Source organism: Anguilla rostrata, chromosome 16 (assembly GCF_018555375.3).
Source record: "Anguilla rostrata isolate EN2019 chromosome 16, ASM1855537v3, whole genome shotgun sequence".
NCBI lineage: Eukaryota > Metazoa > Chordata > Actinopteri > Anguilliformes > Anguillidae > Anguilla > Anguilla rostrata.
Window position 1 is genome coordinate 18,966,299 of NC_057948.1, and position 16,271 is coordinate 18,982,569.

General features: G+C 51.5%; 1 protein-coding gene across 3 annotated transcripts in view; it reads right to left on the reverse strand.

Annotated features, from left to right (window-relative positions):
- Window positions 1–688: 688 nt before the first annotated feature.
- Window positions 689–16,271, reverse strand: part of LOC135241652 (uveal autoantigen with coiled-coil domains and ankyrin repeats protein-like) — a 57,750-nt gene continuing 42,167 nt past the window's right edge. For 2 of the 3 annotated variants that reach the window (XM_064312201.1, XM_064312203.1), the window contains exons 9-19: window positions 14,931–14,968; window positions 13,603–13,653; window positions 13,000–13,107; window positions 11,778–11,810; window positions 10,699–10,800; window positions 9,755–9,785; window positions 9,532–9,581; window positions 5,956–8,571; window positions 5,252–5,404; window positions 3,345–3,410; window positions 689–2,699 (exon numbers count right to left, since the gene is read on the reverse strand). In XM_064312201.1, coding sequence (XP_064168271.1) covers window positions 2,628–2,699; window positions 3,345–3,410; window positions 5,252–5,404; window positions 5,956–8,571; window positions 9,532–9,581; window positions 9,755–9,785; window positions 10,699–10,800; window positions 11,778–11,810; window positions 13,000–13,107; window positions 13,603–13,653; window positions 14,931–14,968 — 3,320 coding nt within the window. In that variant the 3' untranslated portion in view covers window positions 689–2,627. The remainder of the gene's footprint in view (window positions 2,700–3,344; window positions 3,411–5,251; window positions 5,405–5,955; window positions 8,572–9,531; window positions 9,582–9,754; window positions 9,786–10,698; window positions 10,801–11,777; window positions 11,811–12,999; window positions 13,108–13,602; window positions 13,654–14,930; window positions 14,969–16,271) is intronic. The other variant, XM_064312202.1, reaches the window with a different exon arrangement.

Sequence of the window (16,271 nt, forward strand, 5' to 3'; positions counted from 1 at the left end):
ATATATTTTTAAAATGGAAAGTATAGCTTTTCCCGACAACCATTGCATTAAACATGCACAGTGTAGATCTATCACACTGCTCAGGAAGCACTTTTATACCAATGCTGCATTTCACAATTTGGATTTTATCTGCGGCCAGTGGAAATATAACCGTAGATACGGTATGATACACGGCTACGCTGCTGCAGCTGTGCAGCAGACGCGCGTCACACTTCCTCCATCAGCGCAGATAAAAGGGCGCAGCGCTCTAATGGCACCCCGGCCCGTAATGGAGGAGCTCATCCGGAGTGCACATCAGCGCTTTGATGCCCTGCCTCAGTGGAAGCAGCAGCAGATGGATTCAGAGCAACTGCGTGGAACACGAGCGAGCGGCAGCCGTCACAGAAAGGTCTCGTGTCCCATCTCCTATCTCCTCTCCCCGTCCCCTCCCCTCCACTCATCCCTTCCTCCCCCCGTCCCCTCCCCTCCCGTCATCCCTTCCTCTCCCCGTCCCCTCCTCTCCCCTCATCCCTTCCTCCCCCCGTCCCCTCCCCTCCTCTCCCCTCATCCCTTCCCCTCACTTCTTCTCTTCTTCAGTGTGTTTTCTCTCTTCAGTGAGAAGCAGCCCTTGCTCTCCCTTGATTCCTGATGTGGGTTACAGACGCGCGCGTGTGCACACCAGTGGCCAGAAATGGAGCACGAGGAGGCATTTCTATATAGGCACTTTATTAAATGTTGGTACCACTAATTTGCAAAAGAAAAAATAAACAGGAAAAAAACAAAATAAAATAAATCCTTGCTTTAAAAAAACGTTTACCAATAAGTAATTTGATACAGGAGAACTGCATAGCTATAATTTCTTTCTAGTGATTTTAGGTTAAAATAAAATCAAAATTTATATTTGTTTTTCTCCATAGTCTTAAATATTACAGTAGCATTGAAGTAGCAAAAGTCAGTTGATGGATTTAATAATTAATCATTTTTAGGCAATTATTGAATAGCTTTCATTCTTGGGAAAATAAAGTCAGATATCTTAGTTGTTACTTGTTAATCTACATCTCATTAGTGTACTTCTTACTATATAGAGGGAGATAAAACTTATTTCCAATAGTAGTACATTACACATCACCAACAAGTGTTTTTCTACCCTACTCCAGTCCTGCTGAATATTATCATAACATAGTTGTTTATCAATCAAAAGTATTACAAAGCCATTATTGAAAAAATATATCTGTGTAAATTAACTCTAAGCTCTTCTCATTAACCAGAAAACATTGAGCTAGTGAAATTACACAGGGAACTTGGCCTGCCAAGTCACACCACAAGGGGGCAGCCTTGTCCCAGTTTCTCAGACAGGGTTTGAACTAAGGGCTCTGTCGCTGAGCACGGGAGAGGGAACTCGACCCCCCTCTCCCTCTGGGACGCCTCGCCCCGCGACCCCGAAGACCAGACCTGCAGTCCCATGGGATTCAGTGACTTAGGGCGCTCTGCGCTGTGAGGACAGACAGTGTAAAACCCAGCCCCCGCACCAGCGCAACCAAGGCGGAGCTGGGGTGAAGCAGGTCACATGACCTGCGCAGCGCGTTCTTAAGGAGTCCGGCTCCCTCGCTGCAGCGAGGCGCACCTGCGGGGCTGATGGAGTGTGTGAGTGAAGTGTCTTCTCAGGGACCGACGTGGCCTGGCAGCGGGGGAAGCAAAGCATGCTGGGCCTATAAGGGTACTGTGCCTCAACCGAGCAGCACAGCAGAGTCATACAGGCACGTACTACAACTGCAGGGACACCACTCAGGTTAATAAATATCGCATTTAAAAACCGCCACCCACCCTTAAACCTACAACCTTCTGGTTTTCAATCCAGCATCCGCCTGGTCATGCCAAGCCGCCTGCCATCTCCACAGACAGCAACGAGCACACCGGATGGTGGTGGAAGAGCAGCACTTGGGACGTTAGGAACGTGACCCACAGTGCACAGAGCGCACATCCCCTTCACTACACCTCAGTGCTGTTTAAGATGTGACCCAGAGACAAATTTCCAATGGGCGCCAGCACGCCTCAGTGAAGCCCCAGAGACATTTACACTTCCTTCCTCCCAACCAGACACGCTGGAAAAGCAGAGACAAAAACCCTCTCAGTGTTTCTGAGACATCAGACTTCCAGTTGCCATAGTCTGCAACATTCTGTATCAAACACCCTGGATGAAGCAAACCATTTTTAGTGCAATTCTCAACACAAGGGGAAAAAACACGACAAAAACAGTGATCTCAACATGCAGTCAACCATGGCCCAGTGAAATTGAAAATTCTGACCAGTTCCAAAGATATATTAATGTCCTTTTAAGGAACATATGAGACTGCATCCAGGGACTTGATCAGCATCCACTTCATCCACAAAAAACCCAGCATTCCCGGTTTTAATGTTAAAGTATGAGCATGGTCATAACCCATCCAAATGCACAATAATAATTTAAATCAGGTGAATGAGAACGTGTTTTTAGAGGCTGAAGTGGATGCTCTTAGAGGAACAGAGGAACAGAGGGCCCGAGGATGTTTCTTCATCACTGAGATGAGGAAGGCGAGATTTCATGGGGGGGGGAGTTTCCAGTGGCTGTTCTTCGATGATGGCGGTATTGGCATGGCGTTGGGGGGGTGCTAGCAGACCAGCTCCTGTCTCATCCGGATGATCTGCAGTAAGGCGGCTTGGACGTCCTCATCCATGTGGCCCTACAGGAAACAGCAGAGCACAGCACACACTTACAGGAGCCCTGCTGCTCACAGACACGGAGGACAGCTTATCCCTCTCCTTCTGGCATTCAGCTGCATTCACTCTCTCCACCCAAACACAGCCCACTGCAGCCAGAAGCCCCACGGGCCCACAAGCACACAGGCCAACACACAGCCGGCTCTACAGTCACCCAGAGGTGGGCGGGTATCGGCTGTCTCATCCCAAACCCTGATTGGCCTATTGGGAGCCAGTAAGGTCCTCCCGCTGAGCTGCACATGAAGAGTCTTCCTCCGATTCATGTCTGTGCGAGTGCGGTGTGTGTACTGCAGGGGGTAAGAAGTGGCGGCTGACATGGCGTGAGCCGGAGGAGAGCGCACGCTTGTCTGCGCTCGCCTGCATCAAGAGCGGAGGCTGTGGCAGTGAGCGTGACAGACACAGGCGGGCATGTTAAATTGGGCAGAAAAGGAGAAAAGCACAAAAAAAAACTAACAAAAAAAATCAAATTAAGAAGCACTAACACACCAGCAAACAAGTCCACCCGCTACGCAGAAAAACACAGAAATAGCACCTGAGAACATGCTCATAAAAAGCACACAAAAGCATGAGCACAGACGCACGCACACACACACACACACACACAGTACCTGCGCTGCACTGAGGAGATGAGTCCTGTAGATGGAGACCACCTCTCTGTGCTGCCTCTCAGCATCCTGTTTAAAAGCGGAGAGCGTGTCAGACAGCAGTGTGGAGGACAGGCAGAGGAGACCGGAGCTTTCCAACATCACATCAACCCGCCAGACTCAATTACAGTCAGAACTGCACTTCAGAATCCCACACGCACACGTACGCGCACTCAAGCACGCACACACGTAGGCACACACACACATGCAAATACACACACACACACACGCGCGCGCACACGCACACACATACACACACGCACGTACATACACACACACACAAACACACGCGCACACACACGGGGACACACACAGCCAACTAAGAAATGTGCGCATTTAAGAAAGCTTACAGAGACAATTTAATCAAAACTTTAATGCCAACTTTTAGCATTTAGAGAAAGAAGAGGGTTGACATTATGCTACTCTTAATTTCTCCACCTCCCACAGCTATAATTTTAAGGAAATACTGTGAACAATTCAACCAATAAGAATGAGGAACTTTCTCTTTTTCATTTCATGTCAGAGTGAACATTTGAAGGGTGGAAAGAACAAGGAACAAAAAAACCAAAAAAGTGACCTCATCATCTCCTCCGCTGTGTCTGCTGAGCCGTGTTACTCTGCTTGAGCGTGAAGCCCAAGCCCCCTTTGCTAAAGCACACAGTCAACATTTTCTCACAGAGCATCGCAAAAGAGCGTGTGACTGACCTTCTGGCTTCAGCATCAGTGGGTGAGGATTTGCCATTGTCTGTACATGCAGTACTTAGGCACACTCACTAGATAAATGACAGTGTAGACAACAGCTGACAGCTATATGACCCTATACACTACAGACAGACCACCTGCAGGAATTTTAAATTAATACGGCTACATTTCATTTTGAAATATTTTCAATGTAATATTTTCCTCTGTGAGAAGCCTATTGTTTTTGAGACTGAAGTGGAAAGAGAGCTTAATATGTCCCAAAGCGGCGATTATCACTTTGTATGCCCATAATAGAACTGCATAAATGCATGGGGATTTCAGGGTAAGTCCTCGGGCTGCTGAGTGTTGATGGGATTTGTAGTGTAAACAAAGCTAGGCGATTACACAAGAAGGAGAAGGTCGAGTTGTGACAAGTGGGGGAAAGCCTGGGAAAAAATGTAATCAACAATTAACGTGATGTTTAAAACGTTTAAAGAACTGATTCTCGACATTCTCAGCAGTGCACCATCGTGCATTCACAGAGCTGGGAGCACAGGGGAGAATCTGAAGACTTAAAGCCCTCCCTGTAAGCTGACTACGTAGAAGCACCAATAAACCGACTTCAGGCCAGAAGTGCCTCCTGCCTCCAGGCCCCACTAAGCAGTCCAGGGTCAGTTCACCCTGCATGCCACGCTGCCCACAGCTGATCCAGGGTCAGAGCTCTGACCACCCGGAAGCCTCAGCCTCTCACACTCTCTCACACGCACACATACGCACACATGCACACACACGGCTCTCTCTCTCACACACACACACACACACGGCTCTCTCTCACACACACACACACACACACACACACTCTCTCTCTCACACACACACACACACACACACACACACACACAGCTCTGTCACTCACACACACGGCTCTCTCTCTCACACACATACACACACACACACACACACACACACACACACAGCTCTGTCACTCACACACACGGCTCTCTCTCACACACACACACACACACACAGCTCTGTCACTCACACACACGGCTCTCTCTCTCACACACATACACACACACACACACACACACAGCTCTGTCACTCACACACACGGCTCTCTCTCTCACACACACACACACACACACACGGCTCTGTCACTCACACACACGGCTCTCGCAGTCCGTACTCACAGCCAGCTGTTGCTGCAGGCTCTTGACCTGGGCCTGGAGTGTGTCGATGTGCTGGGTCTGCCGCTTGCTGGGCGCGGTGCCAGCGTAGGCCAGCTGGGACAGGCCGTTTAGGGCCTGCTTCAGCCTCTCCACGTCCGTCAGCAGCTCTGTGATCTGCGCCATAAACACAGCTGCTTCAGGCCCACGCGTCAGCCACAGCCCCCAGACAGCCCCCCACAGAGGACCTCCCCAAAAAAGTATCAAACACACAGTCTGCACCGGCCCGGCTCTCCATGCAAGGGCATAACTTCTAACTGGCCTCAACTTCAGGGCATATTTCAGAATGAAAAACACAGCAAATGTGGAACTGAGGAGTGAATGTTAATGGCTGTTTAAGAGGTGCAAAGGCCAACGTCTACTTACGAAGCCCTTATTTAAAAATCACAGAACAGTAACTTGCCTGGTATGTGTTGTCTTTTACTGCTTTATAAGCGATTGTTAGCTTTTGAACAACCAAAGCACCAATAACTTACTTTTATTATTGTCCTTTTTTGAACTTAAATTTTTTCACAACCTGCTACCTACTTTCTGATAATCTGAATTCTAAGCATCAGAGAGGCACCCGAACGGAGAACAGGTTTCACCACTCCCTGGAGCCACAGGCTTGTTAAGGAAAGGGCAGGGAAATCGCATTTGACAACTTTGAGAACCGAAAGCACGTTTACCTTCTTATCTTTCTGTTCTGTCTGCGCAGAGGACATCTGGATCCTCTTCTGCAGGTCCCCGATGGTGCTGAGGGAGTCGTCGTACCTCCCCTTCAGCTCCCTGATCTCCCGCTCGATGGAGGTGCTCTTGACCTGCAGGGCCTCCATCTCTGCCCTGGCCCTGCCTTCTCCCTGCCGGGCCCGGGCTGCCTCCTCCTGCAGCTCCCTGCACTGCTCCTCCAGGCGAGTCAGACGCTCCGCCAGTGCCGTCGCCTCCTCCTCCAGCCTCCCTTTCTCCGCCCGCAGCTCCGCCACCTCCTCGGCCTCCCCGCGGCAGGCCTCCTCCATCGCCCGGGAGGCCAGGAGGAGCTCGGAGCGGAGGGCAGCCACCTCCTCGGCCCTCTTGGTGCCGCTCTCCTCCTCCTGCCTCAGGGCCACGCGCAGGCGGGCCACCTCCTTCTCCAGGGCCTCCTTGGCGCGGGCGTGCTCCGCCAGCAGGGCGGCGCCGTCGCTGCGGCCCTGCAGCTGGGCCTCCAGGGCGGCCACCCGGGCCGCCTCCCTCCCGTAGGCCTGGGCCGCCCTCTCGGCCTCCTCCCGGGCCAGCTGGATCTCCCCGCTCAGGGACTCCTTCATGGCCTCAAACTGCTCCACCAGCACGTACTCTGTCTCCAGCCTCAGCTGCAGGCTGTGCACCTCCGCCGTGCACTGGGCGCTGTGCTCCTCCAGATCCCTCTTCTGCTCCTCCACCTCCCGGAGCCTCCGCGAGAGCTCCTCCGTCTGTGACCTGTGCGCCTCCTCCGCCTCCCGCAGCTTCTGCGCCGACACCATCTCCACCTTCAGCTTCTCCTTCTCCTGCTTGTGACGTTCTCCCTCCACCTTCACGTGACCGTACTTCTCCATCGCCTCCTCCAGCTGTCCCGTCAGCTCCTTCAGCGCCGCCTCGTAGGACCTCTCCTTCTCCTCCACGACGCTCGCCGGGATGAACTTGGAGCTGATGGCCTCCTGTATGGTGTCCAGCTCCTTCTTCTGCTCCAGGATCTCCTGGTGGAGCTTGCGCGTCTCCTCCTGGGCTAAGTGGCAGGCGGCGGCCGCCTCCTTCTCCCGCGCCTCCGCCACGCTCAGAGCGCCGCCCAGCTGGCGCTTGGCCTCCACGTGCTCCTTCAGACTTACGTAGTCCTTCCCCAGGGTCGCCTCCACACCCTCAAGCTTTTCTTTCAACGTTGCGTTTCCCTCTCTCACTTTCCGCAGCTCCTCCTCGCGCTCCGCGCCCTCTCTCTCCATCTCGGACAGCCTGGCCCGGGCGCGGTCCAGAGCGGCGCTCAGCTCCGCCCTGGCCTGCTCGTACTCCTCCCTCTGGGCGCCCTCTCCCTTCACGCTCCCTCTCAGCGCAGCGTTCTCCGCCGCCGCCTCGCTCAGCTCCCTCTCCTTCTCCTCGCACCTCCTCCGCAGCTCCTCCAGCTGCGCCTCCAGCTCCGTGCTCCGAGCCGACAGCGCTCCCACCTCCCGCTCGAACCTCTCCGGGGGGACGTAGCTGGTCTGCAGGCGGGCCACGCTCTCGTTCAGCGTGCCCTTCTCCGCCCGCAGCCTCTGGAGCTCCGCCTCCGCCTGCTCCACCTTCCGCGCCGCGCGCTCCAGCTCCGCCCTCAGCTCCTCCAGCGCCCGCGTGGCCTCCTCGTGGGCCTTGAGCGGCACGTACTGCGTCTGGAGCTTCCTGCTGTTCTCCTGCAGGAGCTGGGTCAGCCGCTTGTTCTCCTCCTCGCCCTCCTCCACCTCCAGGATCAGCGCCTGGCTCTTGGCGGTCACGTCCGCCAGCTTCTTCTTCAGCACGCCGTTCTGCTCCTCCAGGGCGGCGGTGGCGAGCTCGTGCTCGTGCAGCGGCACCGTGCCCCGCCCGTCCAGCTCCCTGTGGAGCGCGGCCACCTCCTCCAGCGCGCGGTCGTAGTCCTCCCGCAGCTCGGCCAGCAGCCGCTCCTTCTGGTCCACGGCGTTGGTCAGGAGGTTCTTCATGTTGTCGAACTTCTCCTTGGGCACGGCCGACGCCAGCCGGGCCTCGGCCTCCCTCGCGCGGGCCTCCCGCTCGCCGAACGCGGCGGCCATCTCCTCCCGCTCCTCCCGGGCGCGGGCCAGCTCCCGCGAGAGCCGCTCCTCCTCCTTGGCCAGCCGGCCCTCGCTCTCCTTGTACTCCTCCAGGGCCTGCTCGCTCTGCTTCAGCTGGTTGCGCAGGCGGCACACCTCTGCTGACGCGCCCTCGTACTTGGCCTTGACGTCCTGCAGCTGGGCCTTCAGGTCCTCGGCCAGCTGGCTGCTCAGGTGGTCCTTGACGGCCACCACGTGGGCCTGCAGCTGCTTCATCTTGGCCTCCGAGTCCAGCATGCGCTTCTGCACGTCTCCCAGCGCCTCCTCCAGCTCCCGCACCTGCCGGTCCGAGTCCCGCTTCTCCGCCTCGCGGCTCCGCCCCAGCTCCTCGCACTCCTGCTTCTTGAGCGCCAGCGCCCCCTGCAGCCTGCGCGCCTCCTCCTCGGCCGCCTCCTGCCTCCTCCTGGCCAGCTCCAGCTCCCTCCTCAGGGTGTCCGGCTCCCGGGTCAGCTCCAGGGGGCGGGACGCCGAGCGCGTGTGCCCATAGGCCGACTGAAGGACCTACAGCAGGGGAAGGGGGAGGAGCTTCAAAAGATCTGCCGCTCATCATGCGTTAGTCCCACATTTACATTTCACACACTTCCAAATGTACAGGACCCGGATTCCCAATTACACTGATAACTTAAAGCTCTATGCTGACATGACAGCAGTCTGTTAAAAAGAATTTATTTTTACTGCTTTTGGAGTCATTTGAGTTCTTTAGCTCTTCCAAGTGGATTGTACCCTAATGTGCGAGGGACAGTTGCATAAAAGCACCACAGAAAACCAAAGACATGGGAGTGGGGAATGCATTAAAAAGCAAAACCAGATAATGACCTACGCTACTCTCCTATACTCCTACCGTGTCATAAAGATGAGTGGGAACGTGAAGACTCTTAAAGCATAATCCTGAAGTGAGACTGTTATTGCAGTGGCAATCTGAAGCAGGACGTACGAAACGTGCAGCACACAGCTAGGATAGGCTCGCCCCCGGAGGCTTAATGCCACCCACCCCCATCCGCGTAATTCACACCCGCCACGGCACAGAGGCCACGCGCGGGGACATAAAAATCCATCAGCCGCAATACAAAGTCCATTTCAAACAATGAGAAACACCGGCGGGGAAGCTAAATAAATCATTCATTTTTCAATTTCCTGCGGGACGGCGTGATGGTGGTCAGAGAGGAGAATCCCATCCCTCCAGCCCCGCAGAGCTTAGCGTTTAGCTGACGCAGCACAGGCCCGGAGAGCCGCGTTTTACACTATAAAACTCCATATTCTCAGACTTTTTATTATCAATAAAACAAAGGGGTGCAGAAGGAAGATGATACAGAACGGCTTCCAAGGCCAGTAAATAAGGATGTCCTGAGCACTGCTGAGTGCTGATCCAGTAGAACCGCGCTTTCCGTCACGTTTCTCTGTAAATCTCAATAAAGCCGGAGTTAGCGGGTGGATGTGATGACTGCACACATGAAGGGCTACCTGTGCGGAGTCCAGGCTGTGCGACTGCTTCACCAGCACGCTGTCCTTTCCTGTGGGGGCGAAGCGATCAATCAACACCCCTGAATTTCAGAACAGCTTAAACAAAGTTCAGGCTCTTCTATTTGGAGCCCCTCTACGGCTTCATGCAAATTTAATGGATCCATATTGGAGAAGAAAAATCTGATTAAAAAGAAAAGAGGGGGGAGAAAAGGCCTTTGCTCACCTTTAATAACAGACTGGCCCGAGTAATCCCCCTGTAATGAAGCAGAGACACTGGATTTGACACACTTTAATAATTGATCACTGAAGCGGCTTCAAACAGGGTAAAAATCACAGACTCCTCTCACACCCATAATGTTAAAAACCAGTGCGGAAAGGCCGACTGTGTCAAACGTCCGCACAGTTCAGAAAAGGGCTCTACTGTGTACTGTACTGTGGCTCAGCACAAAATAGACATGAGCTACACGCATAAGGTGTTCAAACATAATCTACTGTGTACTGTACTGTGGCTCAGCACAAAATAGACATGAGCTACACGCATAAGGTGTTCAAACATAATCTACTGTGTACTGTACTGTGGCTCAGCACAAAATAGACATGAGCTACACACATAAGGTGTTCAAACATAATTAAGACAGATTACTACAATGATTGGGAAGTGTTTTCCAAGGTTACCAAAGAAACTCATGAACCTGTCAAGGGCTTTTCAGGGCCAATTTTCAACATTTCATGATAAAAAGTGGTGACAGTTTTCCAATGGAAAATCTCACCTACAAACTGTACCCAGTATATCAAGGCAATCATGCATTTTGGATGATGTAACTGACTTCAGTTTTGGATTCTCTTTTAACAGGAGTCCAAAGCCAGCACCTCAATGCCTTCTGCGCAACATCCAATAACTACTTTTCCATCTTAAATGGAAAATACAAACAATAATTTGCCCTGGTCTGAAATTCTGTACAAAACAGACAAACTATACACAACATGTTCAGACATAACGGTAAAAAATAAATAACAAAATGATAAGCATAAGTGAAGTATAAATAATAATGAAATATTTGAATAATTATGAATTGTTTGCCCAGACGCGCAGGCCTGAGATCATACTGGCTCCTGCTCAGGCTGCTGCAGACGGTCCAAGGTGTGGGCAGGCGCGCGCTCACTCACCATATGGCTCTTGAGCTGCACCTTGACCGTTTCCACGGCAGCCCGCGCACCCTCCTCCTTCTCCTTCTCCTTGGTCAGCAGCAGGAGCCTCAGCTGCTCCCTCTGAATCAAAGCAAGAGGCGCACGCTGAACGACAAGACCGGAGCCTGCCGCAGCTCCTACTCGCACGCACACGCGCATGCACTCTGTATGTTTAAGTATTTAATGATGACTCTAATTCCCAGAATCCCAATTCTCCCAGAAGTATACTGCATTTGCACCAAGAAATAGTAAAAAAAAAAAAAAAAATAGATAATTAAAACCTCATTCTTCCCCGAAAAAAAACCCAAAAAAAAAAAAGTAGGCAAACTGCTCATTTGCGCAAACACCATAATTGACAGAAATGTTTGCAGGTGTGGATACAATTATATCCGCCTCTGACACTGGGAGCCACAAAGCTGGGTGAAACAGGAGGTAATTACAGACAAAAAAGAAATGCCAAGATGGCCGAGTGCTGTGTGGAACCGGGCCACTGGGAAGAAGAGGTCAATATCAAGGGCTTCCAGACGCTTTGGTGCACACAGACAGACATTATTCTCTCTGTAGTTGCCATGAATTCAAAACATTTCATCTCTTTGCTGTTCTCCGTTGGGGCAATTAAGCGCGATAAGCCCTTGTACTCGATCAATCGTGGCATCTCCTGGATACACATTAAAAGACCCCTGGATATTACTGTGGCAAGATCATTCCCCTGCCCAGTTCTACCGAAGCTCCAGATTCTATTTTCAATGATTAGCACATACATCAATGTCAAGTAGCAGGAAGCACATCAGGCATGCACGCAAGCTTCTTAACACAAGCTGGAACACTGCATACAGCACCACACTAATGGAATACATTAGCATCCAGAGACACGATGCAGAGGAAACATTGGAACAAAGTGGAATTACAGCATGATTCATGCCTCTAATAGCACACATACATACTTATGGTATGCACGTACAAAGTTATCAAACCCTTCCAGGAAAAACACTATAAACAAAGAATGATGGCTACATTTAACCTTGGAATAATCTTGAGGTGTGGAACATCTTACATACCTCCTTCTGTATGTCCTCCACAGTCGACTTCTCCTACATAACAAAGTAAACATTGGTTTATCACAAAGGGCTTGTATCCCCTGCATATCCTTCCATATCACACTGAATCTTTGCACTTTGTGTTCATATGTTATGTCCATACTGAGTGTGTGCACCATTATGTCTGTACTGCAAGCCCGTCCTGCGTGTTGCTGTTGTATGGCGGTAATGAGTATCGGTGCTGAGTGTCCATCCTGCGTGTTTGTGCTGTATGGCGGGACTGTGTGTCTGTAGAGTGTCCATCCTGCGTGTTTGTGCTGTATGGCGGGACTGTGTGTCTGTAGAGTGTCCATCCTGCGTGTTTGTGCTGTATGGCGGGACTGTGTGTCTGTAGAGTGTCCATCCTGCGTGTTTGTGCTGTATGGCGGGACTGTGTGTCTGTAGAGTGTCCATCCTGCGTGTTCGTGCTGTATGGCGGGACTGTGTGTCTGTAGAGTGTCCATCCTGCGTGTTTGTGCTGCATGGCGGGACTGTTGTGTCTGTAGAGTGTCCATCCTGCGTGTTTGTGCTGTATGCGGGACTGTGTGTCTGTAGAGTCCATCGCTGTTGTGCGTATGGCGGGACTGTGTGTCTGTAGAGTGTCCATCCTGCGTGTTTGTGCTGTATGGCGGGACTGTGTGTCTGTATGTCCATCTGCGTGTTGTGCTGCATGGCGGACTGTGTGTCTGTAGTGTCCATCTGCGTGTTTGTGCTGCATGGCGGGACTGTGTGTCTGTAGAGTGTCCATCCTGCGTGTTTGTGCTGTATGGCGGGACTGTGTGCTGTAGAGTGCCATCCTGCGTGTTCGTGCTGTACGGCGGACTGGTGTCTGTATGTCCCTCCTGCGTGTTTGTGCTGTATGGCGGGACTGTGTGTCTGTAGAGTGTCCATCCTGCGGTGTGCTGTATGGCGGACTGTGTCTGTAGAGTGTCCATTCTGCGTTCGGCGTATGCGGGACTGTGTGTCTGTAGAGTGTCCATCTGGTGTTGTGCTGTATGGCGGGACGTGTTCTGTAGAGTGTCCATCCTGCGTGTTTGTGCTGTATGGCGGGACTGTGTGTCTGTAGAGTGTCCATCCTGCGTGTTTGTGCTGTATGGCGGGACTGTGTGTCTGTAGAGTGTCCATCCTGCGTGTTTGTGCTGTATGGCGGGGCTGTGTGTCTGGACTGCGTGTCAGTGCTGAGCTCAGGGCCCTGCTCTCTCACCTGGCTGAGCTGCTGCTGCAGCTGATTGAGCTTCTCCAGCAGAGCCCTGTGCTCCTGGTGAAAGGAGCGCAGGGACTCCTGTTGGCTCTCATTCTTCTTCTCCAAGTCCTGCAGCACACATTCAGCCAGCCAATCAAATCACTATTTCAGGGCACTGTATTACTATCGCTTAGCTGACGCTTACCCAGAGCAGTGTGTAGTAGTGCCACTATTACAGCAGGCTGGACTAGTCTCATTATGGGGACCACCAGGGACAGAGCTAAAAGGGTAGCACAGGGAGAGCTGCCCTGGGCCCTAGCAGGTCCAGGAGGCAAATGGGGTGTGTGTATGTATGCATGTACACAAGGACAATGAGGCGGAGGGCCCCTTTACTTCACTTAATGAACAATAGAGCTGGACACATCACAACCAACATCACATGCATTCCGGAGGAAGGGATTCATCACAGCACATTTTGCTCTTCTGCGCCAAATTCAGCTACAGAATATATCGACTTATTCCTCTTCATAAAAGGGCATGAAGCGACTGTCCAAAAATAAAATCCTCCAAAGGGGAGAAAGCGGTCTGTGACTTTGAGTGGGTGTCGGACCGGTCTCCACTCACGTGTATAATCTGGTCCCTTGCACCGGCTCCAGCACTCAGGTCCACTGACTGCTGTGAAAAGAAGCGTTTTATTTGTATTGATTCCATCACTGCAGACAGAGAGAGGGAGCGCTAGCATGTATCCCCTGAAGCACTGACCCAGTCTGGCAGATTACACGGAAGCAGGGCTCCCCAGTCTCACTCTGAGGCCCAGAGAGCAGCAGGGCTTTACTGACCAAACCGGAACTACAGAAATAAGTTACTGGAGAAGTTTTTACAATAACAACCCCTGATACCCTTGAGGTGTCCTTCAATACAGCCTTACGAACACTAGGTGGCAGTAGTGACCAGCTGGATACAGTGGCCCAAGCACTCCCCTGTCTGCCACATGTGCTAGTGTAACAGCAGCAAGCCATCTGCACCACAGAGGTGAGAGAAGACGACATCCAGAGTCAATACAGAAACGCATCATTTCTGTACGCTTTGGAATAAACAAGGGGTCATTTGAAATGAACCCTTTAAGTATGAGAGCAACTGTTTGCACAGCTAAGCCATGACCCATGAAAACGTTCACTAACACAAATGCGCCTGCGGGACTGTGCAGGTTTTAAGAATGCGTGTTCTATCTTTGGTTTCCGGACAGGAAAGTGGGCGTACTGGATGAGGCAGGGAGAGAACAGGCACACGGGCCCATGTCCCACAGGGGGAGCTGAAGAGTTCCCAAAGTGCTCCATTAACATTCTGAGAGCAGTACTTCTGCAGGGAAAGCTGAATCTGTGTCCTTTCTCCCAGGCTAACCTTCACCTGCCCAGCCCTGGGGCTAGCACACATTTACCCTCCCGCTCAGAGTCCCTCAGGGGCCACAACCCTGCACCCAGCCCAGAGGAGGAGGAGGGGGGGGGGGGGGGGTGAAGATGTGTGAAAGCACAGAGTGTTAAAATATTCACTCCTAGATACATCAGCACTTCTATTTTATCAAATTCATCGCAGAGCCTGTCCTTAGACATTGTACTGCACAGCTCTTCCCTGGTGCTAAAGACCACGTGAAGCCATTTTCACCACAGGCAGTCACTGCACACAAAACAGCGCAAACCAACGATTTTTCTCCCACACGTAAACGCTCCTCCTCTATTCCGGTGAACGTGCATTTGCACTATGAGAAGACATTAAGTGGAGATACGGGATGTTGGCTGAAAAAAGGACTGTGCAGGCTGCCGCAGAATTGCTGTTCACTAGAAGGGTTTATACATTTTAATATGGTGCATGCACAGCCATGTAAAGCAGAGATACACAGAAGACTGGGACCGTGGGGAAAGTGACAGGAATAAAGATCAAAGAGGCAGCGCTACCTGTCGCATCTTCAGCTCCTTCTTAGCCGCTTCCCTTTCTGTTAACAGAGGAGCAGAGGGAAAGAGAAGTCAGGTTTCACTGAGAGCAGGTTTCACTGAGGCTGTGCTCAGAGCAGTCCTCTAATTGCACAAATGCCTTTTCATTTCATCCTGGATACACACAATAAGCTGTAAAGACCGGTGCTGGCAGGGTAATTATAATGAAGTCATCTGGCAGCATGCTAATTGATGCTCGATTCCGATAGTCTTTGAACTGTCGTTTTCAATGCCAGTGTCTAACAATAACCTATTATCACACTTTGATTTACTTTAGTGTTTTATGAAACACTCTCAGGGACAGGAGTTAAAGTGCAACAGTCAGAAAGTCAGAAAGGCTAAATGAAAGTCAGATTTCATGATTCACTTTTCTTTCAGGAAATATTACGCATTTTAAAAAATTGCCTTTGCTGAAATGTTGCAAATTTCATAATGTTGTGGGGTCTACAGACATTTTGTGTTATTCGTGACAAACGGCATTTACCCCCAATATACTCTGATGATGCCACAGCCACTCGAGCACCTGTGTACTCCGTCTTTCTCACGGGCAAATGGGAGCTGAAACAAAGCTGTCCTCTTCCACACACCAATACATAAAACCCTACAGCAATGCTGCCGAGAGCTATATTTATCCACATCTGTGAGCTCCATTATCCTTTCAGTCAGGCCCTGCAGCTAATAAGACATTCGGTTGCCAGAAGGCTCCCCTGTAATGGAAGTGCTGTGTGCGGGAGCACATGCGCCCTCATCCCCGGCATTGCTTTTCAAATCCTGCCATTAGCAACCACTCATTCAGGAAGAGAGAGCAAGGGGCTGGGAGAGAGGGAGAGAGAGGCAAAGATGGAGAGCGAAGGACAGCGAGGAATCACTCAACTCTGACTCAGTGTCTCCGAACTATGCTTATAACACACAGAGATACCAGAAGTAATCATTTCTAACAATTTAATACATTAGATAGTGGGACAGGGCTCTCAGGGGGGCAGCCTCACCCTGTGAGCACAGCTTTCCATTTCCCCTCCTCAGTCCTGCCCATTTCCTTTTGTAGGTGTGTAATGGAAGTTTCTAGACATTTTGTCCAAGTGGCCTTTTATTTCCTGTTCCTGCCTGTGAGGGATCACGCGCACAGCCAGAGAACAACCTGCTTAGCTCACAAAGCCACAGTCAAAGCCAGCTCTGTCCTGCCTATAGTACCACCAGCTCAGACCAGCACCTCTATAGTACCCATAGCGCACCCTCTGTATACACCAGCTCGCAGCACCCTTCTATCAGTACCACCAGCTTCAGACCGCACCCATCTATAGACCA